At 47.1% G+C, this 19,075-nt stretch overlaps 1 protein-coding gene across 1 annotated transcript in view; it reads left to right on the forward strand.

The window, feature by feature from the left end:
- The first annotated feature begins 8,872 nt into the window (after positions 1 to 8,872).
- PTGIS (prostaglandin I2 synthase) overlaps positions 8,873 to 19,075 on the forward strand; it is a 32,026-nt gene continuing 21,823 nt past the window's right edge. The window contains exons 1-4 of the mRNA XM_054045922.1: positions 8,873 to 9,120; positions 12,435 to 12,558; positions 13,488 to 13,666; positions 18,453 to 18,596. Coding sequence (XP_053901897.1) covers positions 9,044 to 9,120; positions 12,435 to 12,558; positions 13,488 to 13,666; positions 18,453 to 18,596 — 524 coding nt within the window. The 5' untranslated portion in view covers positions 8,873 to 9,043. The remainder of the gene's footprint in view (positions 9,121 to 12,434; positions 12,559 to 13,487; positions 13,667 to 18,452; positions 18,597 to 19,075) is intronic.

Raw genomic sequence — 19,075 nt, forward strand, 5'->3', positions numbered from 1 at the left:
GAGTTAGGCCCAGGACGAATTTGTTCCATATTTTGTATCATTGTTTCTTTTCAAAGATGCCAGTAAAGTTGACTTTATTTCAGATTCAGCTTCTATCTTTGCTGTGGTTCAGTTTTCTTTGTAGAAAATAAGTGTATGTGGGTTGCTGCCAGCAAAACAGGATCCCCTCCTGATATAAAGCATCAAACCGGTATCCTGCCTTTCTTTTATTTTCCAAAGCATTTTTTAGACTTTCTCCAACCGTCAGTGGAGTTAAACCTGGGATGAGTTTGGGACATAGTGTTCACTATGTTTTAGTGCAGCATTCAGCACAGAAGGAAAACATTAACTTCTTCAGTGTTTGCATAGAATCTTAGGGGCTGGGGACCCAACTTTCAGGGGTCTCCCAAAATGTACCCAAAATATTTACAAGTGCATCCATATACACAAACCTGACTCCTTGTTTGCATGGGTGGGTATTCTGTGTAGTAGTGCCTAGGAGTCCAGTCATGGACAAGATCCCTATTATCCTAGATGCTGTACAAGCACAGAACAAAAAGACAGTCCCTGAACCCAAAGAGCCAGGTGACTGCTCACCTGATTACAGCCTATTTGCATGTAAAACTCAGTTTTGGGGGGGTTCTATTTAGCCTTAAGGTTAAACTCAGTCATCATCATAGGACATAAAAACAACAAGGAGTCCGGTGGCACCTTAAAGACTAACAGATTTATTTGGGCATAAGCTCAAATAAATCAGTTAGTCTTTAAGGTGCCACCGGATTCTTTGTTGTTTTTGTGGATACAGACTAACACAGCTATATCCTGATACTTGACATCATAGGACATAATGCACAGCCATGCTGGAAATGTGTTGGGAAATAATTTAGTTGAATATGCTCTTTCTGTAGTACATTTTTTATTAATATTCACTCAGTTTGGGCAGATTCTGCAAATCACTGGTTCTTTTCGTGTTTTGCTTCCCAGTTAATTAATTGAACCACACCTTTTACAAGCAATAGGTAACGTTGTTGCCATTCTCCCCCTCCTAAAAAGCACCATATTCTGATATTTAGAAGGTTTTATTCTAAAAGTCTTTCTTTAACAACTTGGGAAGATCCCTATGTGAATCCAATCCACATTGAAGCTCAGTTCAACTGGAGCTCTTTTACTGTCTCCAAATGCTTTCCAAAAACCATTTAGGGTATGTCTACACTACGGGATTAATCCGAATTTAGATAATTCGGATTTGAAAAACAGGTTGTATAAAGTCGAAATGGATGCGGCCACACTAAGCACATTACTTCGGTGGTGTGCGTCCAAGTACCGGGGCTAGCGTCGATTTCTGCACCGTTGCACTGTGGGTAGCAATTCCATAGCTATCCCATAGTTCCCGCAGTCTCCCGCGCCCATTGGGATTGTGGGTTAAGATCCCAGTGCCTGATGGGACAGAAAACATCGTCGCAGGTGGTTCTGGGTACAGCCTCACCTCCTCCCTCCCTCCCTCCCTGCATGAAAGCAACGGACGGCAGGCAACCATTTTCGCGCCTTTTTTCCTGGGTGGGTGAACACTGCAGATTCCATACCATGGCAAGCATGGAGCCCGCTGAGCTCAAGACAGCAGTCATGAATATTGTAAACACCCCGCGCGTTCTCGTGGAGTTTATGCTCAGCCAGGACCAGAGAAACGAGGCGAGGAGGCAGCGGCGGCGGCAGCGCAGCAACAAGCATGATGAGGACATGGACACAGACACGGAAACAGAATTCAGTGAAACCACAGGCCCCGGTGCTTTGGAGATCATGTTGTTAATGGGGCAGATTCTATCCATGGAACTCCGATTCTGGGCAAGGGAAACAAGCACAGACTGGTGGGACCGCATAGTGTTGCAGGTCTGGGACGATTCCCAGTGGCTGCGGAACTTTCGCATGCGTAAGGGCACTTTCATGGAACTTTGTGACTTGCTGTCCCCTGCCCTGAAACGCCAGAATACCAAGATGAGAGCAGCCCTCACAGTTGAGAAGCGCGTGGCGATAGCCCTGTGGAAGCTTGCAACGCCAGACAGTTACCGGTCAGTCGGGAATCAATTTGGAGTGGGCAAATCTACTGTGGGGGCTGCTGTGATGCAAGTAGCCAAAGCAATCACTCAGGTGCTGCTACGAAAGTTTGTGACTCTGGGAAATGTGCAGGCTATAGTGGATGGTTTTGCTGCAATGGGATTCCCTAACTGTGGTGGGGCAATAGACGGAACCCATATCCCTATCTTGGCACCGGAGCACCAAGCCACCGAGTACATAAACCGCAAGGGGTACTTTTCAATGGTGCTGCAAGCACTTGTGGATCACAAGGGACGTTTCACCAACATCAACGCGGGCTGGGCGGGAAGGGTTCATGACGCTCGCGTCTTCAGGAACACTACTCTGTTTAAAGGGCTGCAGCAAGGGACTTACTTTCCGGACCAGAAAATAACCGTTGGGGATGTTGAAATGCCCATAGTTATTCTTGGGGACCCAGCCTACCCCTTAATGCCATGGCTTATGAAGCCGTACACAGGCAGCCTGGACAGGAGTCAGGAGCTGTTTAACTACAGGCTAAGCAAGTGCAGAATGGTGGTAGAATGTGCATTTGGCCGTTTAAAAGGTCGCTGGCGTTCATTATTGACTCGCTCTGACCTCAGCCAAAGAAATCTCCCCATTGTTATTTCTGCTTGCTGTGTGCTCCACAATCTCTGTGAAAGTAAGGGGGAGACCTTTATGGCGGGGTGGGAGGCTGAGGCAAATCGCCTGGCTGCTGATTACGCGCAGCCAGACACCAGGGCGATTAGAAGATCACACCATGAAGCGCTGTGCATCAGAGAAGCTTTGAAAACCAGTTTCATGGCTGGCCAGGCTACCGTGTGAAATATCTGTTTGTTTCTCCTTCATGAAAACCCTCCCCCTTTACTGACTGATTTTCTGTAAGGAACCCACCCTGCCCCTTCCCCCAGCTTTCTTTCAAACCAAATAAAGTCACTATCATTTAAAAATCATTTATTCTTTATTAATAGATTAGAAAAAGAGGGAGGGAACCCGGGTGGTATTTGGGAGGAGGATTGCTGGGAAGGAAAAAGCCACAAAGAAAAGGTTAAAAAAATGACAGCCTTTTGCTTGGGCTGTCTACTGGGGTGGAATGGGAAGGTGTACGGAGCCTCCCCCCCCGCGTTCTTACACGTCTGGGTGAGGAGGATACGGAACATGGGGAGGGGGGAGGGTGGAACAGGGGCTGAAGCGGCAGTCTGTTATCCAGCAGCCGTTCCTGAACCTCCACCAGACGCCGGAGCAGCCCCAGCGTTGCATCCTTCATCCTCTGGTCTTCCTGCCGCCACCTCTCATCTCGAGCGTCCCTCCTCTCCTCACGTTGGTCCCTCCTCTCCTCATGTTGGTCCCTCCTCTCCTCACGTTCACTGACTTCTTTCCTATACTTTGAAACTGTTTCCTTCCACTCATTCACATGAGCTCTGTCACTGCGGCTGGATTCCATAATTTCAGAAAACATGTCCTCCCGCGTTCTCTTCTTACGACGCCTTATCTGTGATAACCTTCGGGATGGAGGAGGGAGGCTTGAGGAATTTGCAGCTGCTGTAGGGAGGGGAAAAAAGAGAGAATTGTTTTAAAAGCTACATTTTGCAGAACAATGCTTATACTCTTTCACGGTGACCAACACTGTTCACATTACATAGCACATGTGATTTCTGTGCAAGGTCGCATTTTGCCTCTTAATGCTGAGTGCCTGTGGCTTTGCTGCTAGAGATCACAGGTCTGGGCAACAGAATTCGGCTTGCATGCGGCCATGGTAAGCTTCTACGCCCTCCTTTCCCACATACCAAGCATAGCTTGTAGAGTGCTGCAGAATTGGGAAATGAAGTGGCAGCACTCCACACGAGCTGTGTCCAATCTCAGCCAGTTGGGGGGGGGGGGGCAGTGTGGGGGGGCTTGTCTGGGCCCCTTCAGGCAAGTAGAGTGCTGCGGTTTTTCTGTTAACATTCAGCAGCACCAGAAAACAAACTAACCCCCCCCCCTCTCGCCATGAATTCTCTGGGATGATCGCTGTACCCCTCCCCCCCACCGCGTGGCTGGTATCAGGGAAGATCCCTGCAGGCACCAAACTAACCCCCCCCCCCCCCCCCGCCGCCGCCCCCCTCCCGCCATGAATTCTCTGGGATGATCACGGTACCCCTCCCCCCACCGCGTGGCTGGTAACAGGGAAGATCCCTGCTAGCCAAACGCGAAAAACTCAGGGCCAATTTCCCATCTGCGCTTGGCTAACTGCAGGGAAGGATTTATTTTCCGCCACAGGCAAACAGCCCAGTAGGAACGGCCACCTCTGTCCCCTTAATTAAGTTCCCGTATTTCAACCAGGTTACCAGGAGTGATATCACTCTCCTGAGGATTACACAACAAGATAAAGAACGGATGTTGCTTGAATGCCAGCAAACACCGGGACCATACGCTGCCAGGCTTTGTCAGGCAATGATACCAGATTACTTGCTGCAAGCATGGCGTGGTCAAGTGTCCTACCATGGAGGAGGGAATAAAGATGCACTGCCCAGAAACCTTCTGGCAAGGCTTTCGGAGTACCTCCAGGAGAGCTTCATGGAGATGTCCCTGGAGGATTTCCGCTCCATCCCCATACACGTTAACAGACTTTTCCAGTAGCTACAGACTTTTCCAGTAGCTGAACTGACCGCGAATGCAAAGTCAGGCAAAGTAATCATTAAAAACCGTTTGCTTTTAAAACAAGTTTTATATTTTAAAAGGTAAACTCACCTGAGGTCCCTTCCATGGGGTCAGAGTCTTGGGTACTGGCTTGGGAGGCTTGGGAGGGTACTTCAGTCAGGGTGATAAAAAGATCCTGCCCGTTGGGGAGAACGGAGTGCTGTGTGCTCTCTGCAAGCTCCTCCTCCTCCTCCTCCTCCTCCTCTCCCCCATCGGCAGAATCCTCAGGCGTCGCTGATGAGACTATCCCCGACCCAGAATCCACGAACACAGGTGGGGTAGTGGTGGCAGCCCGCCCTAGAATTGCATGCAGCTCGGCGTAGAAGCGGCATGTCCGCGGCTCTGACCCGGAGCGACCGTTTGCCTCCTTTGTTTTTTGATAGGCTTGTCTGAGCTCCTTGACTTTCACGCGGCACTGATCTGAGTCCCTATTGTGGCCTCTCTCCATCATGCCCTTGGAGATTTTTTCAAAAGTTTTTGCATTTCGTCTTTTAGAACGAAGTTCTGCAAGCACTGAATCCTCTCCCCATACAGCGATCAGATCCAGTACCTCCCTCACGGTCCATGCTGGTGCTCTTTTTCGATTATCAGCCTGCATGGTTACCTGTGCTGATGAGCTATCTGTGGTCACCTGTGCTCTCCACGCTGGGCAAACAGGAAATGAAATTCAAATGTTCGCGGGGCTTTTCCTGTCTACCTGGCCAGTGCATTCGAGTTTAGATTGCTGTCCAGAGCGGTCACAATGATGCACTGTGGGATAGCTCCCGGAGGCCAATACCATCGAATTGCGGCCACACTAACCCTAATTCGAATTGCTAAAATCGATTTTGGCACTACTCCGCTCGTCGGGGTGGAGTACAGAAATCGATTTAAAGGGCCCTTTACATCGAAATAAATAGCGTCGTTGTGTGGACGGTTGCAGGGTTAATTCGAATTAAAGCTGATAAATCCGAATTAAAGTCGTAGTGTAGACCAGGCCTTAGTAACTACCAAAATTAACTGTAATGTATTCCTTTCATTTATTTGTTAGAAACAAGTCTCTAGTGCTGTTGTCAACATACATTTATTCTATATTGACCATTTTGAAATAGAACATTTTTGATTATGATATCAATCTGCAGATAAAAATACTGGCTATCTTTCACAACAGATGAAGAAAACACAATAATATATATAAACCCAGTTCTTTGATTAGCTTTTCTCCCTGTTGAAAAAAATGTGTTTTAAAATAGTTGTATGCCTTCCTGTGGGTCATAATTGCTTCTGCTATGGTTACTGTAGGAATTGTTGTTCTTCCTTTGCCTTTTTAGTATACCTCTATAATAACAACATACATATATGCATTTATATAGTTCTGGTTAGGAACAAAGTTGATTATCTGCAGCTAGGTAGGGGTGGAATGATGGGGAGAAATAGATTTTTCTCTCCACCCCAAGCAATAGGCTCATAGTCATTTAAATAATAAATAATAATTATATATATATATAATTTTTAATGGTTTCCCATGTCTTGGGACCTGTTTCTTACAGAAGAAAGAACCTTTCACACCAGACACACACAGAAGTATTAATTCCAAAGAAAAAGAACATGGACAAGATTCTTCCTTTTTTCCATGTGTGTAAATGCAAAGCAAGACAACTGATGTCAGCGGTCACACTGTATGGGGTCAGAATTGGACTCCAGTTCTCTCAGATTATAAAATAACTCATCAGGGTATAAATTACACTAAAAAGAACTTGTCTCTGCTAGACAGGTACTGGTTGGGAAACCATCTTTCTATTTTAACAGCTCAGCAAAGAATATTTCAGACAATGACAAACCACCTATTTCTATAGACTGTGACAGGGTCAGGCCAGATGGCTACAGAAGGGTGAGAGAAAGTAGATACATTAGCCCCAGATTAAGTAGGTCCCTTTCCCCTGAGTTAGATACTAGGCTGTTCCAGAACAATCAAGAAGCTACTAGAATCAATTAAGACAGGTAGGCTAATCAGGGCACCTGGTTTAAAAAGGACCTCACTTCAGTTAGTGAGGGGCGTGCGAGGAGCTGGGAGCAAGAGGCACGCAAGGAGCTGAGAGTGAAAAGGCGTACTGCTGGCGGACTGAGGAGTACAAGCATTATCAGGCATCAGAAGGTGGGTCGTGCAGTGAGGATAAAGCAGGTGTTGGGAGGAGGCCATGGGGAAGTAGCCCAGGGAGTTATAGCTGTCACGCAGCTGTTACAGGAGACACTATAGACAGCTGCGATCCGCAGGGCCCTGGGCTGGAACCTGGAGTAGTGGGCAGGCCCAGGTTTCTCCCATCCCCCCAACTCCCTATTTGATACAAAAGGAGTTGACCTGGACTGTGGGTCCCACCAGAGTGGAAGGTCTCTTGCCTGTCCCCTGACCCACAAGGTGGGTCAGCAGAGACTGTGGGAATTGTTCTCCTCCCTTTTCCCATGCTGGCCAGTGATGGGGTTAGCTGAGTGAATGGCAAGTTTGGGCCACTAGCAAAAGTGGCCAAACTGTGGGCTGCCATGAATCTCTGAGGCGAGCAAATCCGGCAATAAGTGCAGGACCCACCAAGGCAGAGGAGGAACTTTGTCACAAGACTTTAAAAAAACCCAACAACCTAGTTTTAGAGAAAGTTTCTGTCTTGTTATCAATGGTCTGTTCTCCAACCCAAACAGTGTTCACGAGGTCATTAACAGTTCAGCAAGCAACTGAGAGTCTGCTGCAGTAACTTCCAGTTTGTCCTTGATTCAAGCTACCAGGCATTTGGGGACCCAGCCTGCTGTCCTTACGCCCTTCCTGATTGCCATGAAAATTTTGCTTCAGTAACTACTGCAGGGTCAGTACCTTGGCATGAGATGAATGGTCGTTGTATTGGGTCCTAAGGGCACGTTCTTGTGTATGTATTAGTAATAATAATTATTTACATAATGGCACCTTAGAGAGCTGTTTAAAAGGACACTGCCTGCAGATTACCGAGACAAGTTCTTTGGGGCAGGGCCTGTCTCTTTGTTATGTATTTGCGTAAAGGGGCTCTGATCTATGAATGGGCTCCGAGGTGCCTCCAAACACTAATAAGAAATAATAATGGACACATTTGCAGAATTGCTTATAAAAATGGGTGTGTTCATGGTATTGTACATAATATAAATTGTTTTGAACCATCAAGACATATGCATATCCAGAACTGATATGCATAATCCTGAAGTTGCTCTAGAATAGCCAGTGTGCCAGAGTAACCACAGGTCTTTTAAGCAAGCTCCATCTTGCTGTGGCAGTCACAGGGCCGTGGTTATATGATGTCTCAGTCATAGCCATTCATTAGATGTGAAGCCCCGTCAATCTTTTCAGTGTCTTTTGTAAAGTGCATCATACACTTGTGGGTGCTATAAAAAAGTAATAAAATACTTCAAATGATTAATAAAATCGGCATAACTAGGCTCTAATTTAAAAGAGTTTTGCAAAAACAGTTGGATAAAGTGCCCAGAATCCCACCAAGGTAAATGATGAAGCAATGGGCACACTTCTTCTCTGCCGCACTGTTTGCTTGCTTGGAATTTCCCTTCGGAGGGGCAAGGAAAACCGCTTGAGTCTACAGTGATGAGTATCACGGAAAGGCTTCTGAATAAACAGAGACCGTCGTTGCCTGTTATTTATCTAGTGCTATTGGGCTGTAGGATGCTCTCCGAACAAGAGGCTAGTTAGTGTTTTGGCGCTATCGGGAAGCGTGTGGGGAAGGAGATGAGCACAGAAAATACAGTGGAAATCGGGGTTTGGGGGCGCTCTTTCCAACAGGGATTTGCTGGGCTTTCCCTCTACACAGGGATCCGTGTCTGGGGCGCTATTTTGGGGGCGCTCGTCCTGGTTTTGCACAGTCTAGTTTGGCGGTTGGGGCGGGGGGTGCCAACTGAAACTGGCGTGGGGGGTGGAGGGGAAGGGCTAGAAGGTGCTGAGTTTGCCCTTCCGTTTCTCTAGGGCTCCCAGTGAGGCATGGAGATCCGGGGACCAGAGTCTAGATGTCTGGTTTCAGCAACCTGAAACCCCATGGCAGCGGGGAGAACCGGGCTGGAGAGCTTCCCCCAGCGGTGGGGACGGGGGGCTCTGCCCCCGCACTCCGGGCTGGAGCCAGCACGTAGCCGGCAGGGGGGCAGCCTCCCACGGGTCCAGCGGGGCTGGTCCGTCCCGGCCAGGAGGGACGGAAGGGGAGGAGACCAAGGCAGCCCAGAGTGAGGGGCTCGGCCGGCCGGACAGATCAGGGTGGCGGGGACCGAAGCAGCAGCTCCACTCGGCTCCTCCGGCGGGGTCCCGGCGATCAGCCGCGCCATGTGCTGGGCTCTGGCCGCCGCCTTGCTGGGGACGACGCTGCTGCTGCTGCTGGCGCTGCGCTCCCGGCGGACGCGGTGAGTGACCCGCCTGCACCTGTGCCCGGAGACAGGGCAGCCCGGGGAGCCTGCGGGTGCGGGGGGAGGGTCCCCCAACCAGCGCCCGGCTCCAGTGATCGGCGTCCCGGCGGAGCAACCTCAGGCTCCGAGACCACGGTGGCGGGCTCAGTGTGGACCTAGGTAAACAGAGATCCTGCCTTGCCGCCTCTGATCCTGCCCATCGCTGAGCATCCGCAGCTGCAGGTGGTCCCGGGAGTGGGGTGGCTGCACGTGCATGGGTGTCGGGGGGGAGCCCCTTCCTCCATCGGGCTGCTGCCCTGCCCTCCTTTAGCTGGGATGGTTAACAAGAGGGAACGGTGTTCTCAGGTCTCTTCTCCAAACCCCACTGAACCATCATAGGCCAGAACCCCAGTCACTGAGGAGTTGCAGGATACAGCATGGGGGTGGGGGGAATTATTTCTCTTATATACCAAATGCTGCCACCTCCTCGCTCGATAAATTCAGGCCCTGGCGCTGCAATCCCTACTTATGTAAATCTCTAGCCTGGAACCAGCGGGTTCTGCTTAGGGTCACTGTGAAAAGAGGAGCGGGAATGAATCTTGTGGAAAAAAATATGGATGAAGGGAAATGTGAATACAGAGAAACTGTGAACATAGGGGAAGGGGAGAAAGGAAAATAGCGACTGACAACTTAAAGGCAGTCCATATAACATGTATAGGTAGGGTGACCAGATAGCAAGTATAAAAAATCAGGACAGGGGGTGGGGGGGTAATAGGTGCCTAGATAAGAAAAAGCCCCCCAAATTGGAACTGTCCCTATAAAATCAGGACATCTGGTCACCCTATGTATAGGGCATGAGCGTGGGCGAGCCTCCCTTTTATGGAATGTTATTTAGTCCTTAATAGGTTGCACAGGATTCCCTCTAGATAGGAAAAACACATTTTAAAAACAAGTCTGAATTATTCTCGGGGGAGGAGTATGACCCATGGGTTTAAATGACCGGAAAAAAACGTTTGCAAACTCAAACTCATTCGACAGAGCTATGAATTAATTCAAGTTTGCAAAACCTTGAGCTCTGTGAGATTCACCCACTGCCAGTTATTGAGCCAGGGCACCACCGATTGGCAATTTGAATCCGCTGATTAGGATGGACACCGCAGTAATCGGTCGAAATCAGCGCAGATTCCCTGTTTAATGGGGTTTGTGTAAAATCCTCTCACTCTGCAAGATCCCAGAGCGTGGTTTGAATTCCTAAAGACCCCAATCTCAAGTTCGTTTGGCTCCACACAGCCCCTTCTTTACACCACTTTGCCTCGTAACGAATACTGGGCATTTTGAAAATGTTCCTGGATAGTTATTTCACTGTCATTGGGCCAGCCTGTGCTCTTGGTGATACTGGTGGTGTGAATCTGGAGTAATTCCATTGACTTCACTTTTTTACACCAGTGATAATGAAATCGGAACGTGATCCCGACCCTTCAAAATGAAGGCTGTAACAGTGTTCAAATCCCAGCTCCTCGAGTGGGTGACCCAACAACAAGTGAGGGTACAGTATTGGATTTGCCTTGCTCAGGGAACAGATGGGCAATTTGTGCCGTCACTGTTCCCTTTGAGCTGGCAGGGGAATGAAAAGGACAAGATTCCTATTTTCTTCCCAAAAGCTCACACCTCTCGTCAACTGTCTGAAATGGGCCATCTTGATTATCACTACAAAAGTTTTTTTTTTCTCCTGCTGATTATAACTCATCTTAATTAATTAGCCTCTTAGAATTGGTATGGCTACTCCCACCTTTTCATGTTCTGTATGTGTATATATATATATTCTTACTATATGTTCCATTCTATGCATCTGATGAAGTGGGCTGTAGCCCATGAAAGCTTACGCTCAAATCAATTTGTTAGTCTCTAAGATGCCACAAATACTCCTGTTCTTTTTGCGGATACAGACTAACACGGCTGCTACTCTGAAACCTGCCAATTTTCATTTACTCAGAGCAATGACACCTCAAGTGAGTTTGTGACAATGGAGCAATCTGAATGCCCAGATATTTTAACAGCATTGCAGTCCTCACTTTGGAATTGTGGATTGTTTTTCCACTATTGTAGGGATCTTTCAAGGTTGACAGTGCTCAGTTTATTGCATCCCATTGTGCCTTGGTATTGCATAGGATTGAGAATGTACTCTATACGTGTTGCTGTAGAATTACGATTTATTATTTTTACAACACCCAAAAATGTGCTCGAGTCTACAGAACAGAGCATGTTTGCAGTGTTGTTGTAGCAGTGCTGTAGACCTGAAGAAGAGCTCTGTGTAGCTTGAATGCTTCCACTTCCACCAACAGAAGTTGGTCCAGTACAAAATATTACCTCGCCCATCTTGTCTCTCTTAGAACAGCGTATGGCAGATTCCTGGTTTAAAGCACTTACTATCTAAAAACAAAAACTGCAGAAGTAAGGGGAAAGGATGTAACATTTGCCCCGGTATATCTCTGTCTTGTCCTTAACATGCTTACCCTTTGCTGTGTAGACAAAAACCTGCAGCTCGCCCATGGCAGCTGATTCAGGCTGAGGTCTTAGAACCCAGGCCCAGAAGTCTACACTGCAATGAAATAGCCCTGTAGCCCAAGCCCTGTGAGCTCAAGTTGGTTGGCATGGGCCTGCCGTGGGTTTTTCTTTGCTGTGTAGACATATCCTTTTTCGTATATATGTTATTGACATACCTAGCCTTAATATGGTGAGTTACAGATGCAATAGCATGACAGCTTTTAATCCTAAAATGTCAGTCTTTTGTCAGTTTGCAAGACCCATAGGATTATTTTAATGCATTTAGGTATTTCCATTTAATTTCTGCCTTTATATTAGCTGTATTAGAAAGAGAATAAACCCCCAAATTAATATCTTTTTGTCACTAATGCTTATGTACACTATTATACTGTTTAGCCAGCATAAATCTGAGACACTTTCACTGAATAAAAAAAACAACCCAACAACCCACAAACACTTCCTTTGAACTGCTAATTAGTCTTTGCTCCTTTATGACTCAGGATAGTAATTACAAATCCTTTTTTGGGCTATGCCTGTGGAATCCTGGAGACTGTAAAAGATTCAGACTGGGGTAACCCAAATGCAGTTTGGCCATATAATTCTGTTCATGTGATGTTATAAAGCATGGTTGATCTATGAAACAAAGCAAGGTGCAGATGGTAATGTCGTTTCACACTGACACACCCATAGCATGCTGGAATGCAGGCGTTTAAGTGCCAATGGTTATTAAGCAACTGTAGGGCAATCCTTCCACAGACTTTAAGAGCTTTTACTAATATTTTTTCCAGGCTACCGAGTGAACCTCCACTTGACAGAGGTTTTGTTCCTTGGCTGGGACATGCTGTGGAATTTGGAAAAGATGCAGCCAGCTTCCTGTCTAAAATGAAGCAAAAACATGGCGATATTTTCACAGTAGGTGCCAGTTGTGAATTGCCTGGGTTGAACTCCTGCGGAGTGCACAGTTCAGCTGTTCAACCACAAGTAGCCCAGAAAGCTTTGTGGAAACAGCTTTGATTGTATGCCACAGCTAAGCATAGATATCAACAAACCTTTCCTCTTCTCTCCTGGCCACTCTGCCTCTTCCTTCCCCCACTGACAGTAAGTCAGCCCAGAGCTGCTTTTAAACTAACCAGTGCACGAGTGGCTTTATTTTAGAAGGTGTTAACATCACCTTTCAGACGTGCCACAGAGCAGCTTTGTTTTTCATAACGACAGATTTTTTCCCATACCTGGATTAGACTACATATTGGTGTCTTCAGTCCATTTTGCCACCTGTAGGGACCAAAACTTGATGCTTCAGAGGGAGGCGGGTGCCCTTATAATGTTGTACGGTGTTGAGGGGTGAGGGGAAATGACCTTAGCACCGTTAAAGTCAGTGGGAGTTTTGCCTGAGTGAGGAGTGCAAGTTGGGTCCCTTAACTTGTATAACTACAGGTGATGTTCAGAGTCATAACATTTTAGGTCCTAAGAATCCTGAGCCCAGATGTGTAACAGTGCCCAGGTATGTTACCATCTTGACCAGTGAGTTTCTGTGTTTCCGTGGGAGCATGGGAGTTTTTCAGACCATCAAATATGCAGCCAAAATAACATTTTGGAATGATTTGCAGATTATTGCACCTCAGCCTCCATTGAGGTCAAAGGCCCTGCACTACTTTGTACCAGCTGAGGATAGGTGCTCAGCTGGGAATAACGAAGGAAAAGAACTGTGTCTGAGTTATAGGACTTATTACTGCAGAGTTCGTCCCACTGTTTGGTAATATTTCACATTTTTAATGTATTATTGTGTTCATTAAGTTAATAGACCCATTCATTTTGTATTGTGGATTGTTTTCCTTCTTTAGATCCAGGTTGCTGGGAAATTTATCACCATCTTGTTGGACCCTCACTCGTATGATTCGGTGCTTTGGGAGTCAAGTAGTCAACTAGATTTCAGCAAATATGCACGCCTTTTAATGGATCGAATGTTTGATGTCAAACTGCCTGACTATGACCCCAATGAGGAAAAGGTCATGCTGAGATCGTGAGTATGATACAAAAGAAAATTTGTGTCAATGTCTCCAGTTTGTTTTGGGATATTATTTTCCAGTGAGAGAGCCAGGCAGTTCCTGGTATCCAGGAGGTGACGTTCCTGGTATCCAGGACAGGGATATTAACTACAGCATAAATACAAAGCAAAATGGAAGGGGATAAGACCTGAGGTCTATCTAGATTTTCCCAGCGAGTCACTCAGTAAGGATGAAATGACAATGGGCTAACTGTCCTAGATGCCTGGCTTCTAAATACTAGAGATGGGTGCACTAGGAAAATGGATAGATCTTAATCTATCGTTGTTAACTTTAAAAAGAAATAGCCAATAATAGACCTGGTGGGTTTAAAATGTAACATGGTGTGGCAGCAAAAAAAGGCTAATGTGGCTTGGGGTTGCACATGCAGAGCAGGGGATGATAATCCCTCTATGTACGGCTCTAGAGAAGCAATGCCTGATGTACTGGGTTCAGGGCAGGGCACCTCAGGATTGACTAAAAGGTAGAGCCAATTGTTTGACTACACTTGTGGTCCATTCTCAGGGCCGGTGCAACCACTAGGTAAACTAGGTGACCACCTAGGGCGCCTAGTGGTTGAGGGCGCCTAAAAGCCTGCTCAGGTGAGGAGATGGAGTGGAGATGAGCTGGGGCGGGGAGGGCCACCCGCAGTAACGAGGGGGGAGCACACAGGGGAACCGCTCCCCGCCCCAGATTACCTCCACTCTGCCTCCTCCGCTGAGCACACAGCCCCCGCTCTAAATCTCTCCAATCAGTGCCGCAAGCCTGGGAGGGGAAGAGAATTAGAGCGGAGCCGGCGTGCTCAGCGGAGGAGGTGGAGTGGAGGTGAGCTGGGGCGGGCTCCCCGAGCGGGGTTAGCTGCTGCGGGGGGGGGGATGGGGAGGCTCCCCAGGTGGGATTGGCGGTGGGTGGGGTTAGCTGCCGTGGAGGAGGGCTCCCCAGGTGGGGTTAGCTGCAGGGGTGGGGTAGCTGCTGCAGGGGGGGGGGGGGGACGGTAGGCTCCCTGGGTGGGGGGGGGGTGGCTGTCGCGGGGGGGCGGGGTTAGCTGGGTGAGGGCTTGGGGCAAGGTGGAAGTTTCGCCTAGGGCGCAAAACTTCCTTGCACTGGCCCTGTCCATTCTTAACAATGTTCAGGAGACCAAATTACCAAACGTAGCCAAATTCGCTGTCTAAAGACACAGCAGTACAATGCAAAAAGGAGATATAAATTCCCCTCCTTCTGGGAAGCAAATTCTTTCAGTGTGTTCACCTTGCACAAAAGGTGTGCTTCACAGATACATCTTCAAACTTGATTGTGTTTATATTATGGTTGTTTCCAAGCTAAAAGCCTCCTATATGTCAATTTTAAGTTTAACCCATTAGTTTGTGCCAGCTTTGTCCTTGGTACCTGAACATAAGAACAGCCATACTGGGTCAGACCAATGGTCCATGTAGCCCAGTATCCTGTCTTTTGACAGTAGCCACTGCCAGCTGCTTCAGAGGGAATCAACAGAACAGGTAATCAAGTGATCCACCCCCCGTCGCCCATTCCCAGCTTCTGGCAAACAGAGGCTAGGGACATCATCCCTGTCCATCCTGGCTAATAGCCATTGATGGACCTATCCCCCATGAACTTATCTAGTTCTTTTTTGAACCCTGTTATAGTTTTGGCCTTCACAACATCCTCTGGCAAGGAGTTCCACAGGTTGACTGTGTGTTATGTGAAAAAATACTTCCTTTTGTTTGTTTTAAACATACTGCCTATTAATTTCATTTGGTGACCCCTAGTCCTTGAGTTATGAGAAGGAGTAAATAATACTTCCTTATTTACTTTCACCACACCAGTCATGATTTTATAGACCTCTATCATATCCCCCCTTAGTCGTCTCTTTTCCAAGCTGAAAAGTACCAGTCTTATTAATCTCTCCTCATATGGCAGCTGTTCTATACCCCGAATCATTTTTGTTGCCCTTTTCTGAACCTTTTCCAATTCTAATATACCTGGCTATACTTTCTCATATCTCATTTTGAATACTACATTCCAAGCGTTGATGAACCATGCAAGTACTCCCTAGCTGTACTTGGTACAAAGTATTCGTGCATCTTTGCTGTGAAAAGTTTGCTATTTTCTAATGCCAAAGCTAATGTCAGCTTTGCAAAGTGCTGCGAGATGCTTGACATGGGTGAACAGAATTGTGGGAAGAGCGTAGTACATTCAGTTACCATAACTTCCCAACAATCATATATATATGTGTGTGTGTATATAAAACATATATTATATTAATACCTTGCACATAATACCTATGAATGTGGTATGTACTACACCAACAAATATGTATTGGCTAACATCAGTATGTGAATCATGTGGATTAACTGAAGGGGAGCTCAAGAAAAGCAAGAAAGGTTATAAGGGGCCTGGCTAGAGGGATTAGTTTATAAGGAAGAATTAACACCATGGCGGGGAATATAGATAACTTGGCTAAGATCATGCAGATTATGTCTGGGAACAAACCTCGCTTGTATATCAGTCTTGCTTTTCAGCCAGGCAGCAAATGTCATGTTGACCCTCAGTGCTGACTCCGGCTGCACAGGGCACGGCGATGCACGATGTGTGTGTGGAAGGAGAGGACATAGGGAGTTCCAGCATGTCTCTTGCACAAGCAACAGCACAGGGTCTTTCTCTTCATAGCACTAAAGAGAGCTCTCGGCACAATGGCCAGCAGATATGCGTGCGCTGATGGGGACTAGTGGGAGTGCATCGGTCAGCTGGAAGCGCTAGCCAGCAGCAGATGGGCTGCACTTTAATGCTGCTCAGAGTAGCAGCAAAGTGGGCTCCACAATGCAGTGCCCCCAACCCTCCCCATGGTGTTCTGCCCTGGATATCAAGCTTCACGTGGTAGAGCCAACATCAGGAAAAGTTTCTGGTCTCTCCTGCCAGTTAGGGCAGGATTTAGACCTTACGAATTAGCCATGCCTGTCTCACATTGTCTGGACGTCACAACACTTGTACACCAGCAAATGCGTTCCCAGCTCTGAAACCAGTAAAAATCATCCTGAAGCAATTACAGTTACTCGGCAGGAGACGATAATAAGCAGCAGAGCCCTGGGGCTGTCATTATTTTACTCTCCCTGGGATCAATATTTACATCCAATATTTTAAGATATTAGAGAGATTTAATGACTTCTTGCTGTGTGATATCAGCGAGACATGTTTAAACCCTTTAAATAAAAGCGGGGGAAGCAACCTGGCTGGAGATAAATACGCCGACCACATAGTTTACAGTGGTAAACAAAGCCCGCGGGAGAGTGTACATCTGATGGAGCACTGGCAGCGTGACTGAAAGCAATGAACCATCCTGTTTATACTCGAATGGCATAAAAATAAGACAGTCTGTGGTCTGACCTTCTGGGAACATCTGTGCTTCACCAATAAATACATCACACCGAGACATGAATGGCTGAAAATAGCTTTAGGTGCACTCCTCCCTTCAGATTATTTATTTGCCAATGGAAGTTTTAAGGCCTGGGAGATGTTGATGTGAATCGTTCAGATGTGTGACCCTCAGTCAGACATCGCCCTCCAGTCTATAGGTTCAAAAATTGCTGGAGTCTCAATTGCTAGGAGGGAGTGGCTTGACCTTATTGTGCTAATGCAATTTACAAGGAAATGGGGTTTGGATAAAACCAGGCTGGTTTCAGATGATATATTCTGCAATATTGCATTTGCACATTGGCTGAGGGCACTGATCTTTTATGGTATGGACTTTCTTTATTGTGCTCTTGTGGGAATATTAACATTATGTTACACTAGGTTAGCGCTCTGGTGGTCACCCCGAGATTGGAAGGTTGGCAGGTTCATTTGTCAGTGCGCCTCAGGTAAATTGGTCTGAGCAGCGTAGTGTTCTGAATCAGCCAGTGTGAACGAGCACAGCTTCTTCCCCGGAAAGGATTGCTGCTGCAGTGCTGTGCAAGCCCCCCTGAGAGTCCTACGTGGGAAGTCCCAGGCTGACAGTAAGCTAAGGAGAATGGCCCATAATTGGTCCCTTGGAAACCATTTGAGTAGCAGGAAAAGAGCAGTGGCTCCATTGTGGTTAATGACGTCACAGAATAGCTGCTCATTTTAAGAACCACGCGACGTGTACTAGCATCATGCAATGCCCAAGTTCCAGTTCATTGGAAGTACAGCATAAGAAATCCAGTAGCCTCCATGGAAAAACGTTGTACTGTTGCAATCAAACCTCTCATCTGACCAGTGGCTACCAGTAGAGGCAAATCCCTGCTAGATGTCATAGCAAACTTGCCTTTCTTTTGTTATGTCTATAACAGCCACTTTTCCACACAGGAGTACAAAACAGTTAAGGCACTTAAAATAAATCTGTGTAGATGGCATCTCCATGTTCATCACTTATTCCCTTTCAGTGGCTTCTATCCCAGAACATGGGCCCAAAGCAAAAATCCAAGTCCAACCTTCAGCCTCACCCCCAAATGTTGGGGAACATCCAATGTATCTTAGAACTGTGCAGCTGGTTTCACTCTCCATAATGGGCAACAACAGAATCCAGATCAGGCCACTTTACGGTGCCCTAGTGCAGCATGGAGAATTCTGTCCAGCACTTTCCCCTTTGCACAGAACACAGGTGCTTGGGCTGTGCAAGTGACTAGGTTCAGATACCCAGGGATGTGTGTGATTATAAATAGGTGAGACTTGTCCCTAGCTAAACACTGATTATAGAACAGTAAGACTTATATATGAAGGTGTTTCACAAAGTAACTTCTGCTTCTGTAGGGCTCTGCAAAACAAGAACCTTCCATCCCTCACCAAAGCGATGTTCTTCAACCTTCAGACCCTTCTGCTTTCTGACCCAAGCAATTTGAGCCGGCAGTGGACAGACGAAGGCTTGTTTCATCTCTCTTACAGTATGATGCTTAGGTAAGTGCTGCACTATAAAGCTTTCGTCCCTTGGGATTGGAAGGGGAATGACATCACAGTCAGCTCTACTCCATTTTTTAACAATTGTGACTTGTTTAAAAAAGAATGGATGTTTGCACCAGGTTTTAAAGATGCAGGGCCTGCTGTGGCTCTCACACCAGGGCTGCCCAGAGGATTCGGGAGCCTGGGGGCAAAGCAATTTTGGGGGCCCCTTCCATAAAAAAAAGTTGCAATATTATAGAATACTATATTCTCGTGGGGGCCCCTTCGGGGCCAGGGGCCTGGGGCAAATTGCCCCACTTGCCTCCCTCCCCCCCCGACCCCCCCGGGGCGGCCCTGTCTCACACTGGTGTCAATAAGGAGCAATGGCACTGGAACCAGTGAGGAGGCACTGGTGTACAGCAAGAACAGAATCAGGTCTGGAACGTGCTATAAAAGTGCAGGTATCGTTATTTTATCACTATGAACACTGATTTTTT

This window comes from Malaclemys terrapin, chromosome 12, assembly GCF_027887155.1.
Source record: "Malaclemys terrapin pileata isolate rMalTer1 chromosome 12, rMalTer1.hap1, whole genome shotgun sequence".
Lineage (NCBI taxonomy): Eukaryota > Metazoa > Chordata > Testudines > Emydidae > Malaclemys > Malaclemys terrapin.